Below are 25,721 nucleotides of genomic sequence, written 5' to 3'. Positions count from 1 at the left end.
TCTCTCTCTCTCTCTCTCTCTCTCTCTCTCTCTCTCTCTCTCTCTCTCTCTCTCTCTCTTCCCTATGTGGCCCCCTGCCTGTTTGCTTCCTAGTTGCATATGCAGCTTCAGCCTTGGGCTGTCCACCTGCAGGAACTGAGAAAGGCCATTTAAGTGAAGACTCCCCAGAGAGTTGCTAACTTGCTGTGCTGTCTTGATTTGAACCACATGAGCCAACAGAAATAGCAGGAGGAGGTGGAGGCAAGCACAACCTGAGAATGGTCAGCGCCTGCGCATCGGCCTCCGCTGAGTACCTGCGAGGATAGAATACTTCTCTAGCTCCTGAACACTCTCGTCAGTCTGCCCAGGCTTTTGCCTTTAGATTACTTGGACTTCTGAAGTATAGATGTGCTAGGAATTCGGGGTGCAGTTATTTCGGGCTCAGTGGTTAAATCCATTTTCTGCTCCTGCAGAGGACTTGAGTTAAGTACCCAGCACCCACATGGCAGTTCACAACCAGTTCAGGGGGTATTCTAGTGCCCTCTACTGGTCTCTGTGGGTACTGCACGCACATGGTGCACATACATTCATGTAGAGAAACTGTCCTGCACAGAAAAATAAGTTCCTTTTTTTTTTCCCTAAAGAAAAGGATATGACTGAAGATATTACTTATCATTAGCAAAACTTTGGGGTAGGCACCGCACTTTCCAGATGTCTTGACTGGCTACTTAAAATCATTATTGATAGTTAATGTGGAGGAAATTTTTATTTCTGTGTGCCATGGTTGTTATTATTTTTAAAAGAATTTTTATATAACTATAAAGAAATTACTGAGAAAAAGCTTCAGCTATGTATTTTAATGAGAGCCTCATATGTCAGTTTTTGAGCAAATCAAGGTAAAAGTTTCTCATTTTGACTAAAGTAGTGCAAACTGCTTTGTTGTCTGTTGGTCTTTCGGAAAGGTAATTTTTGTTAAACAGGCCCTTTAAAAAATCACACAGCATGTGTACAAATAGCACAGTATCTTGGGGAATATCAGTGGCCCACCTTGTGTCTGAGACACTCACATTTTTTATTTAAATATCATCTCTGTCACTTGCTGACTGTGTGACCCTGAACCGACCCTTATCCTTTTGATCACTGTCTTACATATGAGTCATAAGGGCAGGGACTCTCTCCTGGGCCGTTAGATGTGTGAGGTGCGGTGTCCTAGGGTCATTGTGCAGTCATGAACGTGGTGCTCGGTGCTTTTGTGTAGCTCAGGCTATCTTCGGACTCCCTGTGTGAAAGCAAATGAACCTGAACCCCGATTCTGCCTTTCTCCGAGGTGTAAGGATCACAAGTCTGAGTGCCCGTGCTCCATTTATGTGGTGCTGAGGGTCAAACCCAGGACACTTACAGATGGAGCCACATCTCTAGACCTTAACGTATTTTTTACTGAAATCACTCCACGTATTCTTCAGAGCGTTCCTGTGCTGCAGGCCTCGTCAGGAGAGCTAGGAGCAGGCTTCCCGATGAAGTAGTTGATCAAAGGCTCACAACTGGCAGGACCTGGACTGGACTGCAAGCCTTTCGTATCCAGAGGGGTTTTCCCGATTAGATACGGTCACTGTGGGATGGAGTTGCCTGCACCTTAAACGTGAAAGCAAAATTTAGCCAGAAAATTGCATTCTTGTTGAGGCAGACACAAAGACTGTTTCAGTCGTTTAAATAATAAAATCACAAAGATTTTGTTCTCCAGTAAAAACATCAAATAGTTACAAAAAATTGTACTAGTTCTGTGAGTCTCAGCATCAAAAATGCAAACTGTTCTTTCTGTTTGAATCTGAACTTGACATTTCAAATGTAGACAGGTATCAGGGGTTTAAATTATAAAGGGACGCAAATCAAGAGGAATTAGTATGGCCTTGTCCTTGTACGTAACAACATTTACTGATCTCTTTCAGTTTTCATTAGGTATATGTTTGTATTTAATTTATATGGAGTCATTTTGATAATTCATGCATGAACTATAACAGACACAACAGATTACCCTCAGTTGTTTGGTTTTTTTTTTTTTTTTTTTTTTTTTTTTTTTTTTTTTTTTTTGGTTTTTNGAGACAGGGTTTCTCTGTNTAGCCNTGGCTGTCCTGGNACTCACTTTGTAGACCAGGCTGGCCTCAAACTCAGANATCCGCCTGCCTCTGCCTCCCGAGTGCTGGGATTAAAGGTGTGCGCCACCACACCCAGCTACCCTCAGTTTTTAGATCAGATGAGCTTTTTGTTTAAGGCTACAGCTTTGAATGCCTAAGGTAGTGAGTGGCTTACATCCAGATTCTTCCAGAAATCACTTCTCAGTTATTTTTTTTAAGATTTATTTACGTATATTATGTATATGAGTACACGGTAGCTGTCTTCAGACACACCAGATCCCATTACAGATGGTTGTGAGCCACCATGTGGTTGCTGGCAATTGAATGAACTCAGGACCTCTGGAAGAGCAGTCAGTGCTCTTAACCACTGAGCCATCTCACCAGTCCTTACCTTACGATTCATAACAGTAGCAAAATTATAGGTCTGAGGTATCAACGAAAGTATTTTGTGGTTGGGAGTCGGCACCGCCTGAGGAGCTCAGCATTAGGAAGGTTGAGAATCGCTGCTTTAGACAGTGCTGCGGTCTAAAGCATCTGATCGTTACTGAAGTTTTAGGTGAAAAGAGACGATCTTGAAACTCTGTCCTAAAAACCTAGAGGCTGCCAGCACTGAGCTCCACCCCAGACAGTCTGAGCAAGCACTCCGAAAGCCAGGTAGCTTGTCAGCAAACTCACCCCCTTTAGACTTAGTCACCAAAGCTCTCATGGCACAGAAACGGAGAACATAGCAGAGGAAAATGTCCGAATCAAATACAGGCAGTCTACCCAGGACTACTGGTTTGGTTTATTAAGAGTTAAGAATGAAAAAAGGAATGTGCTAGTAGCTTCTTGCTGGCTTAACGGAGATCACTGAAAACCAGCCTGTGACAATGGATGTGCCTTCCAAATGGGACGCTTTCTCCTGCGCATGCAGTTGGCTTGTTTAAGTGCTAAGCAAAATAGAGAATGTCTTAGAACCACCACTTTTTTTTTTCCACCCAGAGTGGAATTGTGATTTTTAAATTTTGTCTCATTTTTATCTCTTATGGGCATGGTGTTTTGCCATGCATGCATATCTCTGTAAGGGTGTCAGATCTCCTGGAACTGGAGTTACAGACTGTTGTGAGCTGCCACATGGGTGCTGGGATTTGACCCAGGTCCTTTGAAAGAGCAGTAAGTGTTGTTCACCACTGAGCCATCTCTGCAGCCCAGAAGTCATATCATTTTGAGTGTCTATTTTAGAAAAGAGATATGTTTATAATAGAAAATTTTCTTTCTTTTACAAATACCCCAATAGCTCAAATTTTTGGTAGTTCAGGCAGCAACATTGTCTACCAGACAGCGTATTCGCTCATTGAACCACCATGGTGTGTGAGTTACTACTAATTCTTATGTCACAGAGTTTAGATTCCAGCTCTGGTAACCCAACGAGCCAAGCTTGGCTGCCCCTCCCAGTGTCCAGTGGGAGAGGTGAGCGGTGGTAAAGGCAGACAAAGGAGGTCTGATGAACATATTGGGGAAGTCCAACACAGAGGGTCCAGTGACCTCTGAGGCTACCTTTGGAGTCCAGTAAAGCCTTAGGTTAAGGCAGAAGAAAGGGGGGGAGGGGCAGCGCAAGGAAAGAGAGGCACACATTGTCTCTACATCCTGGTCAAGAGCCTGAGCACAGGTAAAATGTGCTCATACAAGCATAAGGTCCTAAGTTCAGAGCTCTTGTACCTATGAGAATTTTAGACATGATGGTGCATGCCTGTAACCCCAGCATGGGGGAAGCAGCAACAGGCAGATTCTGGGGTCTCACTGGCCTAGCCAAGTGGGAAGTTTCAACTCACTGGGAGACTCTGTCTCAAAGATCTGAGCTGGAAAGCAAGAGAGGACAGTACCCACCCAAGACTGACCCCTAGCCCTTACATTCACCCCTATGACTGACTGTACCTGCACACATACGCACACACGTGTGCACACACACACACAGTGGTAGACAGCTTGTTAATTGTTCTTTTCGCCCATGGGTGTGGTATTTCCTGTGATTATGATCGACTTTAGGGTATAGCTTTTATATCATAGATAACCTTTCTCATCTTGGGGATTGTCTGTCCTGTGAGGAGTCATTGTTCCTAAAGAGAAAGTCAGTGTAAGGCAACGTGTCTCTGTGCCTGCAGCCTCGGTGGACATAGGATAGGTGGGGTAGACAAACTCTGCTTAGGGGTTGTGCAGCCTCAAGCCGGAGTCAGGCACAGAATGAAACAGCAATGATCGGCTTCCGTCTGCTCTTAGATACTCGCTAGGCTCCAGTGAGGAGACCATACCTTTTAGAAATCACCCTTCCTTGCTGTTTCAGTCAGTCCTGTGGGGAATTTTAGATAATCATAAAATGAAATCTAACGCCGGGCGTGGTGGCGCATGCCTTTAATCCCAGCACTCGGGAGACAGAGGCAGGCGGATTTCTGAGTTCGAGGCAAGCCTGGTCTACAAAGTGAGCTCCAGGACAGCCAGGGCTATACAGAGAAACCCTGTCTCGTAAAAAAAAAAAAAAAAAAAAAAAAAAAAAAAAATGAAATCTAATCGCAAAGTGCTTATGCTACCAGTGGGTTTTGTTTTGTTTTGTTTTTTTTTTTAAACAACTGAAAAGGTCTGTCCTTGTTGAGACTACACAACCAAGTCAAAAGCAATAACCACACAAGTGGTGACGGCACCGCTCAGCCCAGAACCTCCCAGAGTCTTCACCCTTGGAAAAGTGATAGGTTTCTACTGCTGCCTGGCAGAAGGGGGTCCTATGGACAGAAAGCTTTCAGCTTGGAGCTGTCCCCTGCCTTTAGCAGTTTTCATCCTCTGCCCAGCATGTGCTGAGTTTTAGCGTGTATATGACACTGCATAATCAGTATCATCAAAACAGTCCCTGGGTGCTCACTGGCCAAACCCACGAAAACTCTGTCCCGAACTCTGATGGTCAGTGCTGGGTACCAGCATCTGGCTCATCCACAGGGAGGCTTGCTAAGTTAGATCAGGCACAGCTTTAGAAGGAGTAAGTTGGCCTGAATTGCCCATTCACTCCCAAGCAAGGAAAAGGTACTCACTCCTGGCCAGGGGATGAGCTGATATTGGTGAGAACAAAGGAGGCTCAGTTCTATAGCTATAGTAAACACAAGCCACAGCCTTCCCTCACCTTCCCTTCTCTACCTGGTTGTTATGCATATTTTGTCAGACTTGAACTAGCTATTGCTCTTCATATTTCAAGACTGTGACATTTTACTTCATGTCTGTTTTGGGGTGACCTAGAAATGTCTGTACTGAGACATTTAAATATCCAGCCCGTCTGAAAGCCCTGGCAATCGACTTCTTTCATGCGTCGTTAGCCAGATTTGGGACAGCTTGACTTGAAGAAGTTGGCCAAAACTATTTTCTGACGATCTATGAGTTCCTTGAAATAATTAACTCAGTGAGTAGAACACTTGACTGGAGTATACGAGGCTCCAGGCTCAATCCTGGGGCCTAAAATAACAAATGAATTTGAAACATTTGTACTACAAAGGCCACCATCAAGCGAATGTAAAGACAGCTTACAAAATGGCTTATAAAACTGAAAATCATATTCCTAGAAAACAGAGTTGTATCTCGAATAAACGCTTCTAGAAACAGGAGCGAAAGCAATTCACATTAGCAATCCCATAGTGTGGGGGAGATTCTGATGCTAAGGTTCTGTGCCCCAGCGGGGCATGATCTGTCATGTCAGTAAAGGAGCTGTAGACCAATTGCTGGTTGGAAGGGATAGGCGGGACTTCCGAGTCTCTGGAGGCAAGAGACAGACACAAGGAGAGGAGAGACAGAGAGACAGAGTTTGCCATGCTTCACAGAGAGAAAAGCCAAGCAGCCATGTCAGATCTCCAGAGGAGCAGTGGCCTGTGGCCGCTTCTACAGACAGGCAGGCGCTTGGGGACGTTTAGCAGGAACTAGCTGAGCAACTAAAGTTTAGGGCAGGTTCACAGCTAAGAGTATTTGATAAGGGAACTTTAGCCTCATGAGTTTAATAATGCCCAGCAACTGTGCCAAGAAGGCAAGTTGAAAATGAACAACGTGTGTGTGTCTGCGCGCGCGCGCCTTTCATCCTTGGATTCAAGGGAAGCTGGGTGGGGCTGGTAGCGCACACCACCATAGCTTTTGGTAGTCCTCGGTGTTCTGCCGTGCTCTCTTAGGACACGAGGCTTGCTCAGGTGAGCTCATTTCCTAGTTTTGCATACGTTCTTCCCTGTGTTCCTATGAACAGAAGGGAAGAAGGGCGTGCCTGTGTATCCCTCCTTTCTGCACTTAAGGATTTGCAGCCAAGCTCCAGCCCTCCATGTCCCATGGACAGTGTCTCCTCTGAGGACAGCTTTCAGTGCTGTACCCTTGTCACAGGCTAGCCTGTGACATCCTAGATTTCTAGACCATTGCTTCCGGCTCATTCGGTGCCTTTTCTGGGCTCTAAGGAGCTTCCTGAAGAACTGATGGAGCCTGAGTCTCCTCTCTAAGCTTGCACACCAGTCCCGTGAGTGTAGCAATACCAGGCTAGGGAGATCAGAGAAGCAGAGGTAGGAATCTCTCTCCTTCCCTGATTTGTGCTGGTCGTGATTGGGTGTTCAGTTAGTATGTTAGTGACTGATTCATTAGCCAGAGGAAGTAATACAAAGAGAGAAGGAGTCCCCGGGGTGTGTGGCAGAGAGGGGTCTGACTCCATCTGTTTGTTTCAGAGGAGGATAACAGAAACCCAGCTTGCGATGAGACCACTTTATACTATGAGGGGAAGGACTGGGTGACCACCAAAGCACCTAGCCTTAGCCTCAAGAGAAACATACTGTACTGGCCAGCCCCTCCCACTGTGCCTGGAAGCAGTTGTACCCGCAGCTGGGGCCTGCACATCCCACCCACTTACACGTTCGGGATTTAAGCACCTGACAACTGGTTCTGAATCAGTGGCCAGTGGCTTTCCCTCATCCCACATTCTTAGCATCTGATCGGTTTGCAGAGCTTGAGGCCTCCACTGCATGCCGTTGGAATGGTGCTTCCCTGGCTGCTGGCTGCTTTGAACCTGGTTCTACCTGAGCTCAAATCTCCCCTTTGGAAACTAAACCCGATGCCACCTCTGCGAGCCAAGTTGACAGACTGAGTTTGTTTCCATTGTTTCGCCTTCCTGACGTTCCTTCCCTGCAGCTCGCTGTGTTGAGTTTTGATGCGCTGGCTTTCCTTTACTGCCCTCTCTCATTCTTTTTTCTCCATTCTTCTCATTGGAGGCAATGAGCCGTCCAGCGGCCGGAACTCCCCTCTCCCCTACCGGCCCGACAGCCGCCCTCTAACTCCAACTTACGCTCAGGCCCCTAAACATTTCCATGTTCCAGGTAGGAGCTGACACAGTGTGTCTTGGTGTCCTGTCGCCGTGTAGAATGTAGCTTTGTGACCTCGTCTGTCTCCATTTCTCATTTTTCTTCATCAAGATACACATAGTCGACAAACACTAAATTGCAGGATCTGGCCTTCCAAAGGGTCCAAATTAAAGTTGGTGGCATCACACTGAAGGCGTATGTCTTCAGTTTAAAAGATTTTTTTTTCATGGCTGGGAATGAAACCTGGCTGAGTGCTCTCCTACTGAGCCCTCAGTGTCCTTAAAGAGACTGGGAGGCAGAGAGAGGGTAAAGACCATCAAGACTGGTTGGGTTTTTTCGTTAGGATTTTAGTTTTTGTAATTGTGACTTCTAGGATGTCAGATCGTGGTTCACTATCATTCACAAAGTATCATAAAAGCCACGGAGCTATGTCCTCATCCTGAAAACAGAACCACTCACCCCTGAGGAGTTGTAACATTGTCTCAGCTGGGCGGTGTTTCCGTACTAGGTATAAGCAAGTCACCTCCAGGGCCCACAAAAGTATCTTGCAATTTAGGCTCCACACCGCAAACTTTAGCCTGGTAGTCATAGTGCTAGCTGCTCACATAACAGCTTGCCATCAGAAACTGGAAAGCCCACTCAGGGTTAGCTCAGTCCATGAGAACAACAGGTCATCTGGGGCCACACAAACTTATAAATTACCCACTCTGTTCCCATAGCTATGCTTCCCTAGAATCTCAATTCATTTTTTTTACTTTTGAATATATACTCAGCAAATCAGGAAGGTAGAGTGAGATTGGAACTGCTTAACCAGGGCTTCCTTTAAAACATTTTTTTCCCATTAATCTTGAAAGCCTGTTATGTACATTTCAAGTTTTTCATATGAAAAATTCCTCCTCCAAGGTACAGTCTTTAAGACTTGGGGTGGGAGGGCAGAGAGAGAACTCTGGAAATGTCTGAGCGCCTTGAATCAAAATGAAATGGTGGTATAATCGGACGGCGTTTCTGCAGACGTGCGCATAGCATTTTTTTTAAAGATTTATTTATTTATTATATGTAAGTACACTGTAGCTGTCTTCAGACACTCTAGAAGAGGGAGTCAGATCTCTGTTACAGATGGTTGTGAGCCACCATGTGGTTGCTGGGATTTGAACTCTGGACCTTCGGAAGAACAGTCGGGTGTTCTTACCCAGTGAGCCATCTCACCAGCCCAGCGCATAGCATTTTTTGCACCGATTTTTTCTTCTCTTTCTTGCTTCTTAACACAAACCTGGCCCACCCGGATTAGGACTTTGTTGGTCACCCAGTGTTGCTGTGTTTAGTCTTAGTCTCTCACGTCGCTCTCCATTGCTCCATTCATTTAGTGAAATAGTAAATTGAGCCGCCAGTAACTGCTGGCAGCTCAATTTCTAGACAGTAGCAATTTGGGGATTGCTTTTCCCCAAACTCGTTATGTCTTCCTCACCATCTCAGCGTCTCTGCCGGGTGCATCGCTTCCTGTTTAGATCCCACGTTCAGTGAAGTCTGTATGTGAAATAAATGGCTCGAGAATAAGAGGCACCTCTCTCGTGTGCTGTGATGTATTACAAAGGCTTCTACGTTACCTCTGTATAGATCCGGATCATTTCTGTGGTCTTCCCCCCCCCCCCTCCCGAGTGTACTCAGTCTTTGTAATACAAAGGTTGGCTTTCTGGGTTGTTTTTGTTTGAGAGTCTTTGGATTTAGTTCACTCTTTCGTTTGCCTGTTGTTCCTTTGTTCTGTTTTGTTTTTCCTCCATTTCTGAGCTGGTCCCCATAATCACACATCTTTGCTTTTCATTTCCACAGATCAAGGGATCAACATTTACCGAAAACCACCCATCTACAAACAGCATGGTAAACTTGCTCTCCTCTTTAGCTTTTAAGTGGCTGAGTCAGCTGCACTCCTCTTGGCTGTCTTCTGAAAGGCTTGCCTGCTGCTGCTTTGAGAATGACTGAACCTGGGGCACAGCGCCTATTATGCCCGTATAAACTGACGGGAGACAAATCTCAAGTTAAAGGCCATTTGCCTAGTAGAGAGCATGTAGCTCAATCAGGAAACTTCTAATGCGATTCTGACCCTGTCAAACCGTATCATCCTGTCCACAGAGAGGGGGCATTGTGGTCACAACTTTTTAGCCATTAAGTAATTTAACCACCCTTTAAAGTAAGTTTGATGAACTTGTTACTCGTTCAGATAATTAAAGCTAGTAAAAAAAAAAATGAACCACGGGCAAAAATTCTTACAAGACACAAGCCCCATAGTAGACAGGGAAACAAGCTGAGGAAGTCAGGTCCTGTCCCATACTGCAGACATGGCTATGTGGCTCATAGGCAGAAACTCTATGTTCTAGTGTTTTTGTCTGCAAGGACCAGTGATTTAGGTACGTGTGTCTCATTTAGTAACTGTGCCTCTTTCGGTTCTAGAAGTGAAGAATCACCAACGTGGATTTATTATTCTGTTTTGATTTTCTGTGAACATAGGTTTTTTTTTTTTTAATCCAAGAAATCAGAGGGTTTTTTTTTTTTTTTTATGAATCTCATTTTCCTCACTACTATTAGCCCTCTCTTGATTTATCTGCAATAAATCTGTATCTCAGATAGACGGCCTTCCAGTGAGTTCTGAAAATTGCACACTGTGTCTGGAGATGTGAAGGCTGTCCATACAGTCTAGTCAGGAGTAAGGAAGGATTCCAATATCTGTTGAAAATACACAAGGAAAACTCGTAGGCCAGCATCCTAGGCAGGGGAGAAGTGTGTCCTAGGCAGGGGAGAAGTGTGTCCTAGGCAGGGGAAAGTGTGTATTGTTTGGCTTTCCTTTTCTTTTTTATTTCAAGATTTTTACATCTCATGCTTGCATTTTAAGTTTATTAACATTGTTTTTGTTTTTGTTTTGTTTTTTATGGTTTAATGTCTTCCCACACACTCATTAATATGTGAATGTCTAACTACTGACTTCACCAATTCTAATGAGTAAGTACTGTTTGAAATCATGCTTTTTGTTTTGTTTTGTTTTGCTTTGCTTTAACAGTAAAATACCCAGTTAGATTTAGCAGTTTAGAGATGTCTGTAAACATTAAAATCTCCGATGCCTAGCTCCCTAGCCAGTCAGACAAGAGTCCCAGAGGTTGGATAGTGTTAGGCTTAACGTGGAAGGAATGGCTTTGTTCATTTGGCATGAGTCCTTGTGAATAATTAATCAATAGTACTACTAGAGCAACACTTTCTAAGCCATGTTCTGCAAAACCTGCTCCATGCCAAAATATAGACATCATGTCCCAAACCAGTACCCATTTCCTGAAACATTTGCAAGGAAAAAAAAGTCACTTGTCTTCATTTTTACATAGAAGCACAGTCTCATGTTCACACACTGTGTCCTCCAGGGAAGACATGGTGTTTTCTAAGCCAAGATACTGTTCCCACTAGGTTAATGATGCTGAGATACACTGCTTCCTACCCAGCCAAGACTTTCTCCCTTATTATTGAGTAACCTTGGTCAAGTCACACAAGCGAGTCGAAGGTTGGAAGTTTACTAGAAAAGATACAAAACATTATTTCCAGATTTAAAAATGTGTGAGTCCCAGAGACCAGTAATTTAACTCCAGTCGTATAAATATATTCTGCAACACCAGGCCAGTTTGCCAAGTCAGCTGGAATCAGGGACTGGCAATTTAACCCAGTTTGTTTTGCTCCAATTTGTGATGAAATTTGGGGCTCTAAGCTGTCGAGTCCTCCACTAAGTATAGCCACAGAGAACCCTGTGACTAGTGTCTCTGGCCTGGGCTACTCTTGCCTTTAGTTGTTTGACCAGACCCCAGAACAGAGCAGTAAGTCTGGATGACCACTGTAGACCCAGAAGGTCATCTCTCCATTTCAATTTCTCCTAGGATTCAAAGACCCACATAAAACATGTAAAGGATTAAGGTGAACTAGATTAGTGTATTTGTGGCTTCTGGGACCCCAGGACAGAACCAGTCCCTCTCTAAGAATGGACATCTAGAGCCAAATGCTATTTGTCCGACTTTCCATTTAGCTCTTTAATTTCAAATTTAGAACTCAAACTTCTAATTATCAAAATTTCCAGTTCCAAGAGTGTATAAAAATCAGAGGCCGATTAGGAATGTCCAGTTCTGTGGTGGCAGAGGTGTTCAGAGTTCTAGCTCTGGAGCATTCAGTGAAGAATGGAGACTCCTGTCTGTGGGGTGGTACCACCACTGTCGGACCGACCCATAGCTAAGCATCCCTGGTTCCCATCTAGATGCAGCTGCCTTGGCAGCCCAGAGCAAGGCTTCAGAAGATATCATCAAGTTTTCCAAGTTCCCAGCAGCCCAGGCGCCAGATCCCAACGAGATACCAAAGATTGAGACGGACCACTGGCCGGGTCCCCCCTCACTTGCTGCCGTAGGTATGCAACCAACATAGTTAAGTCAAATAGACAAATGCCTAGGAAAGTGCAAAGTGAATTGCTTAAAAACACGCAAAGAAATGTCACAGAGACATGTAAAAAAAGTATATAGACCAACGGGTAGATAGTGAGAAGAATGACTAATAGTGTACACCCCAAATACTCAAAAGTTACAAAGCTCTCCCCCCATGGCCTGGCTATACACAAGGATCCAGAACTGGTCTATAAATGGTGGCTTGGAAGGACTGACTCAGTGTCTGTTGAGCACAGTTGGATCAGAGGCTGCTGGCTAGGGTTGTAGTCTGAAGAACAGAGTGGGTGAAGTTATGGGGAATCCACTTTCCCAGTTAAGTTTGTTTCAGACAGTATCTGGGCTGCCTTCCCCCACTGTTAACAAGCAGCCTTAATGCTGAGACCCCCTCCCTCCCTCCCTGCTCAGGCAAGGCCATCTGATCCACTAAGAAGGGCTGTATTAGGTGTTCTGGACTATAGCTTGTTTATGAGTTTACATCTGTCATTCCATGATCCTGCGCTCCAATGTCACATTGGAAATGTCATTCTTTGCTTTATGCCTTCCAGTTGTGTCTGTGTCTTTACCATTCTGTCAGTAGTGAAATCACTCAGGCCTCTAGAGATGGATTAGACTGGAGCTCAGATCAGTCTTGTACAGTTTCCGCTAACCTCACTTCTGCTGACAGCCCCAAAGGCCTTCAGTGCTCCACAAAACCTTAACCTTCCTCATCAGACTAACTTTTTTTTTTTTTTAGAATACTTTTTATAGGCAATAGAAGTCCATCTAAAAGCAATTAACATTTATAGAAATAGTTGAAGAGAAAGCTATTCACATTATTCACGGATACTGATGAGATGTTTCTAGTTCTGGCAGATTTTAGTAGATACATTTTTGTTAGTATAAACTGAAGAGAAAATCCATGTTGGCTTTTCTGAAAATGAAACATCTGTCAATCTTTGCCCCTCAGGAAGCTTCCGGAGGCTCTACTGAGGTTTCTACCTCAGCTACATTGCTTAGTAGGGGCCTAAATTTAGAGTCATTGTTGACATTGTCATCATCACCAAATAGTCTGAAGTTGCTTAGAATCCTACAGTGAGGGACGTGTTTGCTCCTTTCATCAGAACAGCCAAGAGAAGTACAACTCCTGGTAAATGGTTTGATTTTGTTTTTTTGTTAGGTTAGAAAGTGGTCCTGCTCCCTCAGCGAGATTTACCTAAACTTGTTTCAGCCTTCCAGTGGCTGGGACAGACTCTTTCTGGGAGCCTGAAGAGGATGCGTTGTCTGCTACCTTGTTTCAAAGTCACTTGCAGCTGTGTTTACCCTTTTTGAGTTTACTTAATAGTAGCAAATTTCTTTTGTGACTGATTTTTACTGCATGAGGAAAGGAAAATTGTGGACCCCGACTTTAAAAGAAGCACACAAGATGTGCTTTTTAATGGATTTACTACAGGTAGAAGAAAAAGTGGCAGCTTATTTTTAAAAAAAAAACCCAAAACTAGGAAAGAGTTTATAGGTTTGAAAAACTTGCTTCTCTTAAGAGAATGACTGTCCAAGCAAGTTGTAGATTCCTTGCCAATTAAAGAGCAGGCCTGACCCTGGCTCTGGTCATCAGGTGATAATAGCTGAAGGTCCCTCTCCACTTGATATAAGGAGCTCTGGCCTGTGGTTGATGTTGATGCTTTGAGACTCAGTTGCCACAGCAAGCCCAGGTATCCCACTTAGCTACATGACACCCCAAGCTAGCCTGTTAGAGGAGCTCTGAGAAGCAGACCCGGTGCTGAGTTGGTAGTGGGTGTGTTTCCTGTGGAGTTGTTCTCTCCACCACGTGAAAGCCCCCTGCACACCTTACCCGCCTGATAGACCACCAGACAACCAGACGGACTGTGGCTGAGGCTCCTGTGCCGTGGGGCTGATGTGAGAAGTTGTCTTTAATGTGGAATTAGGAACTGACCCGAGACGCAGATCTAGTGGCAGAGAGGAAGATGAGGAGGAGCTTTTGAGACGCCGGCAGCTTCAAGAAGAACAGTTGATGAAGGTTTGTCCATGAGGCTGCCCTCAATTCTACTTCCTTTTGACTCCTGGCATTTGCTTGTTGTATATAACTACCGTGTGCACACCACCAAGGGAAGGTGGTGGTCCCAGGCCTCAAGAGCCTCAAGGGTCCAGTAGGAAAGACATGGCGGGCAGCCAGTGGGGTATGGATGAAGCTGGAGAGGGTCATAGCATGCAGGGAGCAGTTTTGGGGTAGTTGTGCAGGTGGCCTGATTGGGTTGAAAGGATGTAAAGGGGTCCTGCAGGCCAGAGTGGTATATACTTAGGGGCATGCAGGTCTTGCTAGAGGGACTTCCTTGGGGTGATATTGGTCCAAACCTCCTCAGAACTTGGTCAGAATTTATATCTGGAATGAGAGAAAGGGTATCCATTGGTTTGCCACCGAGAGCTCTATCGATTTCTAAACACTGACCAATAAGGGGCTAATGGATCCCTTCAAATGGTGTTCTCCAGAGGTGCAAGAAATGCCCGTGGTGTTAAGTGCACAGGGCGGAGGATGCAGAACGCAAGCCTGGCATGTGTAAAATGTGTCTAGGACAGTGAGCAATGGGTATAAATCAGAATGCATGGGGTGGGGACTCCTTGTGGGAAGGTCACGGTTTCTTTCCTTATAGATTTCTAAAATATGTGTGAGTGTATATTCTTTTTTTATGGTTTTTAAGACAAACAATGAAATTTCTTAAGGATGCCCAATCTACAACAATCTCTATCTCCTGTTAAAACAAACAAAAAACCCAAACAAAACAAAAACCAAAACCATCAAATTCACACATGCTGAGGTGTTTAGGGGAGGGCGAAAGAAGAAACGTGACCTTTTAACGTAGAGCCTAGCACTGGAAAGCTAACAGGGCTTCAGAGTCTAGAGCCTGTCCTACCTCTTCAGGAACCACAGGCTTTGAGCAGGAAAAACAATAATTTATGACTGACCTTTGTTTCTTCCTTTTCCCTTCCTGCAAATAGCTCAACTCAGGCCTGGGGCAGCTGATCCTGAAGGAAGAGATGGAGAAGGAGAGCAGAGAAAGAGCGTCCCTGCTGGCCAGTCGCTATGACTCTCCCCTCCACTCAGGTGAGCAGCACCCCTCCCCCACTGTCTGATTTAAGGGTGAGCCAAGCCACCTGCCTGCAAAAAGATAGAAGCCCAGGCTGACTTGTTTCCCAGGAGACAGGATCAGTTTGTGAGCTCTTCGAATCCCTTGGGTCCCTTCTGAATGTGAGACTCTGTTCTCTGTGAGTATGTAATGCTACAATTACACAGGTCAATAGACAGCTTAAAATAGATTGTCCTGTCCAGAGATACAGATATATTAAGCTATAGGTGGCCTGTTCTCTCCTTAGCCAACCCTCCTTTCAGACAGATGCAATTCTGTAGCCCTGGCCGTCCAGGAGCCCAGCCCTGAAGGGTTGTGCTATTGTGGTATCCTACTCTGTTGGCTTCTGGGATGGACTGTAGCACCCACATATCCCTACGTTCAAATCCTGCTCTGCATCTTTTGTTAGCTCCTATTATTTTGTCTCCTATAACACGGAAATAATGGTGTTCTTAGGACTGAGGATTTAAAAGAAGGCACACTCAGTTTATAGCTGTGGTGGGGATTCACAGAGGTACTGCCAGCTGGACCGTTATGTCCTTCCTCCTCCAGCCTCTTCTAAAGATGATCACACACAACACACACACACACACACAACCGCACACCCGCTCTCTTCCCAAGAAGGCAGTGTGCTGTGAACACTGGGACCCACTATCGTTTGAATTCTTTTTCCTGACTTTTAATTGTATGAGATCACTGGCAGTCTCACTGGAGCACTAAAAAAATACTCGTCCTTTCTTCTCACTCAGCATCCCATGCTCCATCATCTAAAACTTCATCTCTCCCTGGTTATGGAAAGAATGGCCTTCACCGGGTAAGACCTCCTTCAGTCGATGGTGTCTGTATGTCTCTCTCCCTCATTTCTGTACTGACACATGATCAGAATAATCTTTCTTATGTATTTTTATTTTTGTAACATTTTTATTTACTTCATATGCATGCCATGCGCATGCGCACACACATGCACATGAGCACATGCATGACGTCACATGTATAGAGATCAGAAGGCAACTTGCAGGAACCGGTTTTCTCCCTCCACTATGTAAATCCTGCAAATTAAACTCAGACTCATCAGGCTTGAGCAGGTACCCTTATGCACTAGACATCCTGCCAACCCCTGAATGGTCTCTTGATCTTGGTGTTCGAATACAAGGCAAACTGCCATCTGCCTAGCCACTTGGTGAATCACTTTGAGTTCTAAGCAAAATGAAATACTTCTTTTCAAGGGGAGGAAACTGACTTTAGATGGATGATCTGTATAAGTTTTACAGACTACAGTAAGACATAGCAGGCAATTTCTTCCAATAAGGCAAAAAGTTATCACTTGATTCATTATCTCTATAAAGAGAGTCGGTGACAACCACCTTCCCCCGCCAAGCTAGAATAATTACAATTATATAACTAGGCCTAGAAATACATTTGGTGGTAATGAGGTAGGGGTGTCTCTCTAGTCCCAAGGCTGTTCTGGAGCTTACTGTGTAGACTACAGTGGTCTCAAACTCACAGAGATAAGCTGGGATCAGAGGTGTGCATCACCATGTCCCGCCTGCCTTTAGAAATACATGTTTATCTCTGAACAAGAAATACTTGCTCTATAAAAGCCTGCTGGACAGTAGTACCACAGATGCCTGCAAAACACTGGGACTTCAAAGTTTGAGGAATAAATAAGATAAGAGTATCCAGGATTTTAGCCTGGGAAGGATTCTCAGGATCTTATAAGTCTGTTCTCCCCCCTCCCGCCAAATCCCAACTCTTATAAAAATGACTACCATCGAGATTTTCCAATGATGAAATTCTCCTCGTTGCAGCCAGTTTCCACAGACTTCGCTCAGTACAACAGCTACGGAGACATCAGTGGCGGAGTTCGAGGTAAGGTTCCGACAGGAGGCTGAGCATGACAGATGGTGTCATTCCTTGTGAGCCAGGTTCAGGAGAGGCTCTGTGTAAATCACCAGCACAGTGCTTGTGTTCACCCTCTGTGTATCCCACAGTAGGGCCACAGCTCTTTTCTGAGTTAATAGCAAGCGCAATACCATCACAGAGTCTCTAGATAGATGCAAGCATGGGAAACCAGGATCTAAGCATCCATTCGTAGTCTTTCTGCATGCTGAGCGCTCTCCCTAAGGAGGCTTAGCAGCAAATGAGGTACTGCCTTCAAGGGGCATGTAGTGAGGAGAGAGGAAGTGTGTTTGAACTGATGCCTGGAGTTGAAGCAGGTGTTTTCTGGCTTCAGGGAAACCGGTGGTTCAGGAGTGAGAAAAGAACATAGTATATTTTCAAATGTTTTGGAAGTTATGGTAAAATACAGCATTACTGTGGGTGATTCCTTGGTCTTTCCTTAATGATTTTTTTTTCTTCTGTTTTTCAGACTACCAGGTATGGACATCGCTGTGTTCCTTGAGTTGGCCACAGTAGAACATTCGTTTTTCTGGTCCAGACTGCTTCTTCAGTGGAGCGGTGTCTGCTGGGAGGATGAACATGGTGGTTGACTACCATTCCTACATAGCTGGGAGGAGCAGGCATGCCTGGTAGCCAGGTCAAGGTGTCGATGCAGACCTTTCAGGCAGGGCATGAGCTAGGCCAGGCGTGAGAAGACCCTCTTGCTCTGGCTCTCGTGAGTCCTGCTGTCCAGGGTAGAAGTGAGCAGCCGTGTCAGTCCGGGCACAGGTTTTTAGTTGCTGTCTCTCAGTGCTGAGGTGCTTGCTACACATTTTCTTGCCTGTCCCCAAATGAAACGAAACAGGGCTCTGGGAGAGAAAAAAAACAGTTTGCTCCCAAACTCTCTCTTTTCATCTTATGAGCTTGTGAGGGCGCATGAGGAGAAAAGATAAGTCTAAACTAAGCAAGGAATGAAAAAGATAAGTGGACGTGGCAGTGTAGCCTATAATCCAGTACTTGTGAGGCTGAAGGCTCCAGAACTCAAGGACAGCCAGGGCTACAGACAGACAGACAGACAGACAGACAGAGAAGCAGAATAATAGACCCTGATGGGTTTTATGTGCTGTGTCCCTCCACCCTAGCAGCCTAAATCAGGAACTAGCCCATAGTTACGAATCCTTGATGTTTCTCCAACTGGATCCTGTGCTATTACTCTTACTCAGTGAGGACCTCACTTTGAGAAATTCATGATTAATTAAGATGTGAGGGAGAGGAACTGAGACCCAACAGGAAAGACAGGGACCCCTCAGAGCCCTCCCTGAGGTTCCACTGAGAGTTCATGCTCACCACTGAATAAGCATTTCTGTCGCAGACCCTCCCAGATGGCCACATGCCTGCAGTGAGAATGGACAGAGGAGTATCCATGCCCAACATGTTGGAACCAAAGGCAAGTGTGACTGGCATGTGTGCATGCATGAGCACACAATTGCATGTGCACACAATTACATAGCCACACACTTGCATGCAAACACAATTGTAAACAGAGAAATCTGTTGTACCACATTGTCAGCAGACTTAACCCCTCACTGCCCACAGTACTCTGCTCACGGTAACGTGCCAGGACCCTCGACCCTACAGCCTAAGTGTGACCTTGACCCCTGCCACATGCATTTCAAGGCATGTCCAATGCTGAGCGGAGCAGCAGAAGCCTGCTGCAGATTGTGTGCTCAGCATATATCCTACTTTGCCAGAACTTTCTTAGTGTTGTGACAAATGTCATACGTACCACCTCTGATTAGTCTTGGGCAAACTGACTTGGCTGGTCATCCTAGCTCCAGAGCCTTCTGTGTCTCAAGAGGCATTGAGTTGCCAGATGTGGTGGAGTACACCTTTAATCCGAGAGCTCAGGAGGTGAGGGCAGGCTGAATGGTCTGAATTTGAGGCCAGCTTGATCTACATAGTAAGATGCTGTCTTTAACCAAACCAAACCAAACCACAGGCTTGATCTCCTTAGCACCTATACTTGGGGCTTATTTCAGTATGTCAGCTTCCAGAACACTGGAATTCACAAATCCATCATAGCTGAGAGTGATGAGCCCCACACAGAGGTGCCCTGTGACCTACCAGCATCTTGTAAGAAGCAGTATGTGTGTTTGACGCTTCAGATCTCTGCTAACTTTGACCTTATGTCTCGTTCCGAACAAGTTAGTATGCTTATATCCAGAAAATCGTTCCCAAATGAGTACTGGCAGAGAGATGAAGAGCATATAAGACGGTCTCTGTTCCCTGAACACTAGAGGCTCTTTTAGCTGCTCTTGTGGTGGTCTCTATCATGGATGAGCTGGACTTTAGAGTGTGCTTATTAATTTGATGGATAATCATTGCTAGACAAGGACAATCATTGCTAGACACTGTCTGTCTTTCTCAGATATTTCCATATGAAATGCTCATGGTGACCAACAGAGGGCGAAACAAAATCCTGAGAGATGTGGATAGAACCCGGCTGGAGGTAAGCAAGGCAAAAATGTGACGTCAAATGAAGATCCTTGTGCTCTCACGTGTGCACATACACACACACACACATCACACACAAATGCACACATACACCAGCATGCCTCTAAAAAATTATAAATGTATTTTTTCCAGAGGAAACCTAAAGTAGTGGGTTTTTTAATTATTCATTTTTAAAAAGATTTATTTATTTATTATATGTAAATACACTGTAGCTGTCTTCAGACACCCCAGAAGAGGGGGTCAGATCTCATTACAAATGGCTGTGAGCCCCATGTGGTTGCTGGGATTTGAACTCAGGACCTTCAGAAGGCCAGTCAGTGCTCTTAACCACTGAGCCATCTCTCCAGCCCTTAATTATTCATTTTTATTTTATATACACTGGTGTTTTGCCTACATGTATGATGTATGAAGGTGTTGGATCACCTGGAAATTTGGAGTTACAGACAGCTGTGAGCTGCCGTGTATGTTCTAGGAATTGAACACGGGTCCCCTTGAAGCGCATCCAGTGCTCTTAGCTGCCGAGCCATGTCTCCAGTCCTTAAAGTAGTGAGTTTTTTTTCAAGTCTCATTGTAGGTGGAATGGGAAACTAACTAAAACCTTGAGATTCTCTGAGGAACTAACACAAAGAGATGGAGATTACGGCATCTAGTCACTGCTCCCTTTAGCACTCGGTGTTTCCTTAGATACCAAGTGGTGCAGCAAGAGGAAGGACAGGGCCCATTCTCAAAGTGCATAAGTGAAGAGAGACTAGAAGGATGCTTCCACACTCAGCACCGAGGCAGGCAGTCTCTGGCTTCAGAGAGGCCGGTGCTAAGGCACGCGCCCTTACATTTAAGCACGCTTACATCTAAGCCTGCAGTAAGGTCAGTGTGTAAGATTTATAGTGGCCTCAGAGACACAGGGTGGTTCATCACATTTCTGGAAATCGGATGCTGGTGTTATTAGGATGCTGGATGCAGCGTGAGCATCTCCATCACTCCTGAGATATCCCCAGATCGGTCATGGGGTTATCTGAGTCCACTGAGAGGAAAGTCCACAGGATTCTAGGTCTGTGCTGGACACGTTTCTTCTTCGGCTGTTTCTGCCTTCCTTGTTCTCAAGGGTTATCTCAGTAAACATACGCAGGGCTTCCTTAGGCACGGGAGACCCTTGTTTGTGCCTTTCCATCTGAATCATTTTTAGTTAAGGAACTTCCATCTGCCCATCTCAGGAAGAATGACGTTTCTTTCCATGACACAACACAGCGCTTTTATGGAAGAGATCGGGCTAGCTCAGGCTATCCTAGTGTTAAAATGGGTTTGACGGGAGGAACAATCAATGGGAGATAAAAATCCTTCTCTCCTGTTACTGGGCCAGGAGGAAGCTCTGGAGCTCTCCCAGGAAACACCCTGGAAGTCCTTTTCTCTTTGACCGTCACTTGGGTCCATTTTTCAACATCTCAAGGACCTGAAGTGATGCTGTCACATCCAGTACCACAAGTCACCTTCCTGTGCCCGATCACTAGCCCAGCTCTGCAGTGTAACCACATTGGCAGTAGTCTGCCAGGTGTTTCCTCTGGTGGAGGACACCACCTGGCTGTGCCCAGGAAACAAGCCCCAGAGAGAGCCGCCTCTCTCCCCAGTCTGACTGGCTCTTCAGGATGATGTTAGTGTCTCTCAGTTTCTGCAGGGAATAGATTTCAGGACACCTCCCCCCCCAACAGCCGACAAAGTCTGCAGGTGCAGAAAGTGATACGTTCTTTATACATTGTCTCTGCACACCGTCCTTTATGCTTTAAACCATCTTAGGATGACATATGATGCCTAGTGGAACTGAAAGGAGCCGTCCATACTTGCAGAACCATGTTGTTTGGGGCAAAATGACCAGGGAAACAGTCTGTACATGTGTAAGTCAGATGCAGTTTGGGAAGGATACTTTTTATCAAAATGGACTGAACTGGCGATGCAGAAGCCAGGACTATGGAAGGCTGGCTACATTCGTAAACTGGAAATGGCATCTGATGTTCATTGGCGTGGCCGTTAGGACTAACAACAACCTCTTGCTTCTCTCTTCCCAGCGCCACTTAGCCCCAGAAGTATTTTGGGAAATCTTTGGGATGTCCATACAGGAATTTGACAAGTTACCTCTTTGGAGACGCAACGACATGAAGAAAAAAGCTAAACTCTTCTAAGTCCCTCAAGTAAACGACAATCAGGAAAAGAACTCTCAGTGGCGGTGGTGCCTAGAACATTATGCTAAGGCCCAGAATTGATCAGAGAATTCGTTCACCACCGTCTCCAGGCAGCAACGCCAAGGGCAAGTCTGATCTCAGCACCCATGAGCCACATCCTGGGCCACGCGACAATAACCCTTGCCAAGCAACGACGGGGTAGAATTTCTATGTTCCCAAATTCAGTCCACATGGGACCTTTTCACGTGACTCTATGGAGCTTCTTCCTCCTTTTCACTTTCCCCTTTAACCCATGTCTAACTTAGTGCTGCCTGTGTTGGTAAGAGTCAGCAAGTGCCCTTAGGAAGCCACACGGAGGGGATGCTGGGAGTCCTGAGTATGAATCTATTTATTATGTAGCACTGTGGCGGAGAAGGAATCCAGGGGCCTGCACTGATCTGGTAGCAGCTACTTTGCCTGTCCTTGGCCGTCTCCCTCAGCTCTGCCTGGGCTCCGAGGGAGATGGAACTCCGTCAGGGAACAGGTAGTTCTAAGTGCGTGGCTGAGTACCAGCCAAAATGGTTTGGACAAGCTCCTGTGTGTGCTGAGACCTGGCTGGCCAGCTGCAAGAGGAGAAAAACAATTAAGACAATGGAAAAGGAAAAAGGAATGAAGGAACCTCCCTCCCTGAAAGCTTTTTCTGCTTCTGAGACTGTGTTCAGCCCTTTCCCCTATAAATTGATAGGAACTGTGTGTCCACCTTTCCAAAGAAAGGAAAGACAAAACAAGTTTCCAGATTGGCCCAGCTGCTGATAGGTGATTTTTTTTTTTTTTTTTTTTTTGCCCATGAATCATGTATCTCTTAGAGAAGAAAACTCTATGCCCTACCACATCACAAGATCTCCTCCTCAGTGTCTGTCTGTCTGTCTGTCTGTCTGTCTGTCTGTCAGGTCAAGCCCGTGCTGGTTTTGACTAAGGGTAGAGACTAAGGGAAGACATGTTTTTCTGAAGTAGACTGCTTTCACTCAGCCTGATGGACAAGCCCGCGTGTGTTCACGTCTGTGTGTAACTCACCCAGAACAGATCTGTGAGTCTCTATGTGCTTTGTAATCTCTGCTTGAGTGTTGCCCATACTGTGCTGTGGCTTTGAAGTTCATTTGCACAAGAGCACGTGACCCAGAGATGGAGAGTGAGGTTCAGGGAGGGTGCTTAGAGACCAGCCTGTTCTTTGAGCTGTAGAGACTCATGCTGAATTCAAACTGAGAACCCTGGAAGGAAGGCCAGGCTAGTTTAGGGCTCAGCATGTCTCACCAGAGCCCTTCCATACTCTGTGACTCTCAGTGTGAATCGGAATGCAATTCTTTCCCTAAAATGTGTGAATAAGGCCACATCATGAGGCCTGGTGTGAGTTGGGGTGGGGTCCCCAGAGCCTCAGGAAAGAAGCTAGATCACACTGATTCCTCCTGCCGTGGGATATGAGTTAAAACCAAGTGACAAAGCACTTGGATTCACCCACAATGACCACTCAGCACAAAATGCAGAAATTCCTTCTGAAGGATTAAAGCGACTAGCTGTCTGCCATACCTGCAGTAACACAGAGCAACACAGATTCCCAGCCCATGATGGGAGCCTGTAGCTTGTGATACACTTCTTTGGGTTAACCTGCTACATTTCTATAAGAGAGTTAAGTATGAGAACTAGTCTCACAAGTGTATCTGTTAGTACACTCTGCAAGAAGACTGGACCACTGGCCTAGGTAGATGGATCCCACGCCTCTTGGGGAGACAGGTTGCAAAAATGGGTTCCCTGCATGTCTCCGGCTTCTTCCCATGTTCTCATTGTTTTTCTCTAGCTTCCCTGCTCATCACTGGCTGCCTCAGCACCAGGCCTGTATCATGTGGTTCTCACGTTACCCTGGCAGCATACAGGATGGGGAGTGCGGTGCATTCAGTGTTCACAGTCAGCAGACATGGTGACCGGGTGGGAGACTTTATTTATCCAGTATGGTGATAACATGACCCTCCATGCTTTTTACTGGTTAATGCTATTTCTCACAATGATGCAGATTAGGAAAATTGAAGTATTCAGGAAATGGGGGTGGTTGCTAAGGCTCCGTACCTGCTCTCCATAAAGTTATAGTGGCTTTAGCCTGACATAGGAAGTTCAGCTGCAGGGGAGGAGGAGGAGACAGTCTTCCTCTTTAAGTTACAGAGATCTGCCTAGGATTCTAACAATTGAAGAATGAACTTCTAAATTCTTGCAATAACGAAACCCTGCCTCCTTGACTATTTGAACTCAGTTCTCCATCTAAACTGGGGGGGGGGGAGCATTCCGTATTAGCATAGTAGTCCAAATTGTATCAAGCAAAAAATGTATGGCTAGACAACACCAGTAAGAATCCTGCTGCTCTGGGGAAGGGGGAAGGAGAGCTGGGAAGTCAGGAGTATGGCTCCATTCCCTAGCAGAAGGTTCCAGCCAGGAGGATGTGTTGAAGGTGGTCTGGTCCTAACTGCCAGACACAATGTCCGTGACATTAAAGGCTCCACATGATTGACAACAGCATGGGAGAACGGTGTTCTTCACTCGACTCCACCCTGCTGGACACAGGAAAATTTCAATTGCTAAAAAAAAATCAATGCGCTCATTCACTTGGGGGGAGGATCCTATGCAGGGTGGACTTGGTGTGTATATTAAGGGCTATATTTTTCTAGCATTTGACCTACTTGCGACTTGATACAGATTGCATGGCCTGAAAGAGGCTTCTGTGGCCACCTGGGAGTCTCAGTGTTTTCTTCAAAACTTCTCCAAGAGAGTCCAGGCTCTCACATCGTCTTCCTGTACAACCTATTAGAGAGATGAAAAGCCTTTGAAAACAGCTAGCTCTGCATTTTCATACCAGTGTAGAGTTTGTTATGAAATATTTTTACTATGACTCCTTCAACAACTAAATATGAACTGCCTGTTCTCTAAACCTCAAGGAGAAAAACTGGAGTTAATGGCTAATAAGGTGCAAAATAAAGGGGCGGGGGGGGGGAGTTTTCTATCTGTCCTGTTCTCTGTTATCTCCAAGTCCTGATTCTGTTGCCTCCAGCCCAAGCCTCCTCTCCTCTTCTCTCCCGAGACACAGCCTCACCCGTCATTTCAGTCTCTATCCACTGTCAGTCACCTCCAGCGGGGAAAGGTTCAGCTGGAGACATTTCTGAAACAGACTACTTTACTTTGAAGCAAACGTCTCTTTTTAAAGATTGCTTCACTAATGATGCTGTCAGATATATCTGCTTTCTCAAGTTTAAAAGAATTCAAATTAACTTCCTTTGAGTCTTTGTTAAAAGAGAGAGAGAAAAAAAAAATCTCAAGCAAACTTGGAGTGGCGGTCCAGGGCGTGGCGCAGGAGCAGGAGTGACTCCAAGCTGTGCTCTCCATGAACTCTGGCTCTGGGGAGATTTCTAGTAACTCTTCAATCTGTACTTTCTGTGCCCGCTTCGGTTTTGAGTTGCATTTTTTTTTCTGTTGTTAGACAAACCAGGGCTTTGTATGCTTGAAGTTCACTGTTTTGTGCCCCCCTTTGAAGAACTTTCTATGCAGAAATATATGGTCAGGGCTTCGGATTTGCAGTGATGTATCTTCCGGTGGCAATGGACAGGGAAGGAGCACCCATGTCCACTGGAACGGGAGAACAAGCAAGCCTTCGGCATCTACAGGGTTACTGTTTGCATTTTCTACCCATGAGCAGAAGGAGACAGTGACAATGGACAGTGGATGGCCCTCACTCGTGAGTGTTTAATGTTGCAGCAAACTCACAAAGAAGGAGGCAAATGGCCGTTTCGAATGGAAGCTTTCTCAGCAGACAATGTGTGCACAGTAAACTTCAGCAGAGTCCACTTGTTCTCCCGGAAGCTTAATGTAATTGAATGACAGTTATCACTAAATAAAATTCTTTTCTGAGTCTCTCCCGAGAGTGGCAGTCCTTTGAATCGCTTCCCAGGGTGAAAGATGGAATGAGATGAGCCTAAAGATACCAGGTTCAAAACGGTTATGACCATACACACAGGCATTTTACCTTGTGGGAGAGGAGACAGTTGTTCATGGAATTGATGGGGGAAGTGGAGGGGGTTCTCTATACAAATATGTCTGGTGGTGAATGTGAAAGCTTTCC

General features: G+C 45.4%; 1 protein-coding gene across 23 annotated transcripts in view; it reads left to right on the top strand.

The window, feature by feature from the left end:
- Ablim1 (actin binding LIM protein 1) overlaps window positions 1–25,515 on the top strand; it is a 281,810-nt gene extending 256,295 nt beyond the window's left edge. For 8 of the 23 annotated variants that reach the window (XM_029472684.1, XM_029472685.1, XM_029472680.1 and 5 more), the window contains 11 exons: window positions 7,358–7,462; window positions 9,275–9,322; window positions 11,724–11,870; window positions 13,827–13,918; window positions 14,896–15,001; window positions 15,773–15,837; window positions 16,832–16,892; window positions 17,392–17,399; window positions 18,274–18,348; window positions 19,330–19,410; window positions 21,473–25,515. In XM_029472684.1, the coding sequence (XP_029328544.1) occupies window positions 7,358–7,462; window positions 9,275–9,322; window positions 11,724–11,870; window positions 13,827–13,918; window positions 14,896–15,001; window positions 15,773–15,837; window positions 16,832–16,892; window positions 17,392–17,399; window positions 18,274–18,348; window positions 19,330–19,410; window positions 21,473–21,586 (902 nt within the window). In that variant the 3' untranslated portion in view covers window positions 21,587–25,515. The remainder of the gene's footprint in view (window positions 1–7,357; window positions 7,463–9,274; window positions 9,323–11,723; window positions 11,871–13,826; window positions 13,919–14,895; window positions 15,002–15,772; window positions 15,838–16,831; window positions 16,893–17,391; window positions 17,400–18,273; window positions 18,349–19,329; window positions 19,411–21,472) is intronic. The other 15 variants (XM_029472702.1, XM_029472681.1, XM_029472688.1 and 12 more) reach the window with 5 other exon arrangements.
- Window positions 25,516–25,721: the final 206 nt, after the last annotated feature.

Source organism: Mus caroli, chromosome 19 (genome assembly GCF_900094665.2).
Source record: "Mus caroli chromosome 19, CAROLI_EIJ_v1.1, whole genome shotgun sequence".
Classification (NCBI taxonomy): domain Eukaryota; kingdom Metazoa; phylum Chordata; class Mammalia; order Rodentia; family Muridae; genus Mus; species Mus caroli.
The sequence above is the reverse complement of the archived record's forward strand: the minus strand, read 5'-3'. Positions and strand labels throughout refer to the sequence as shown.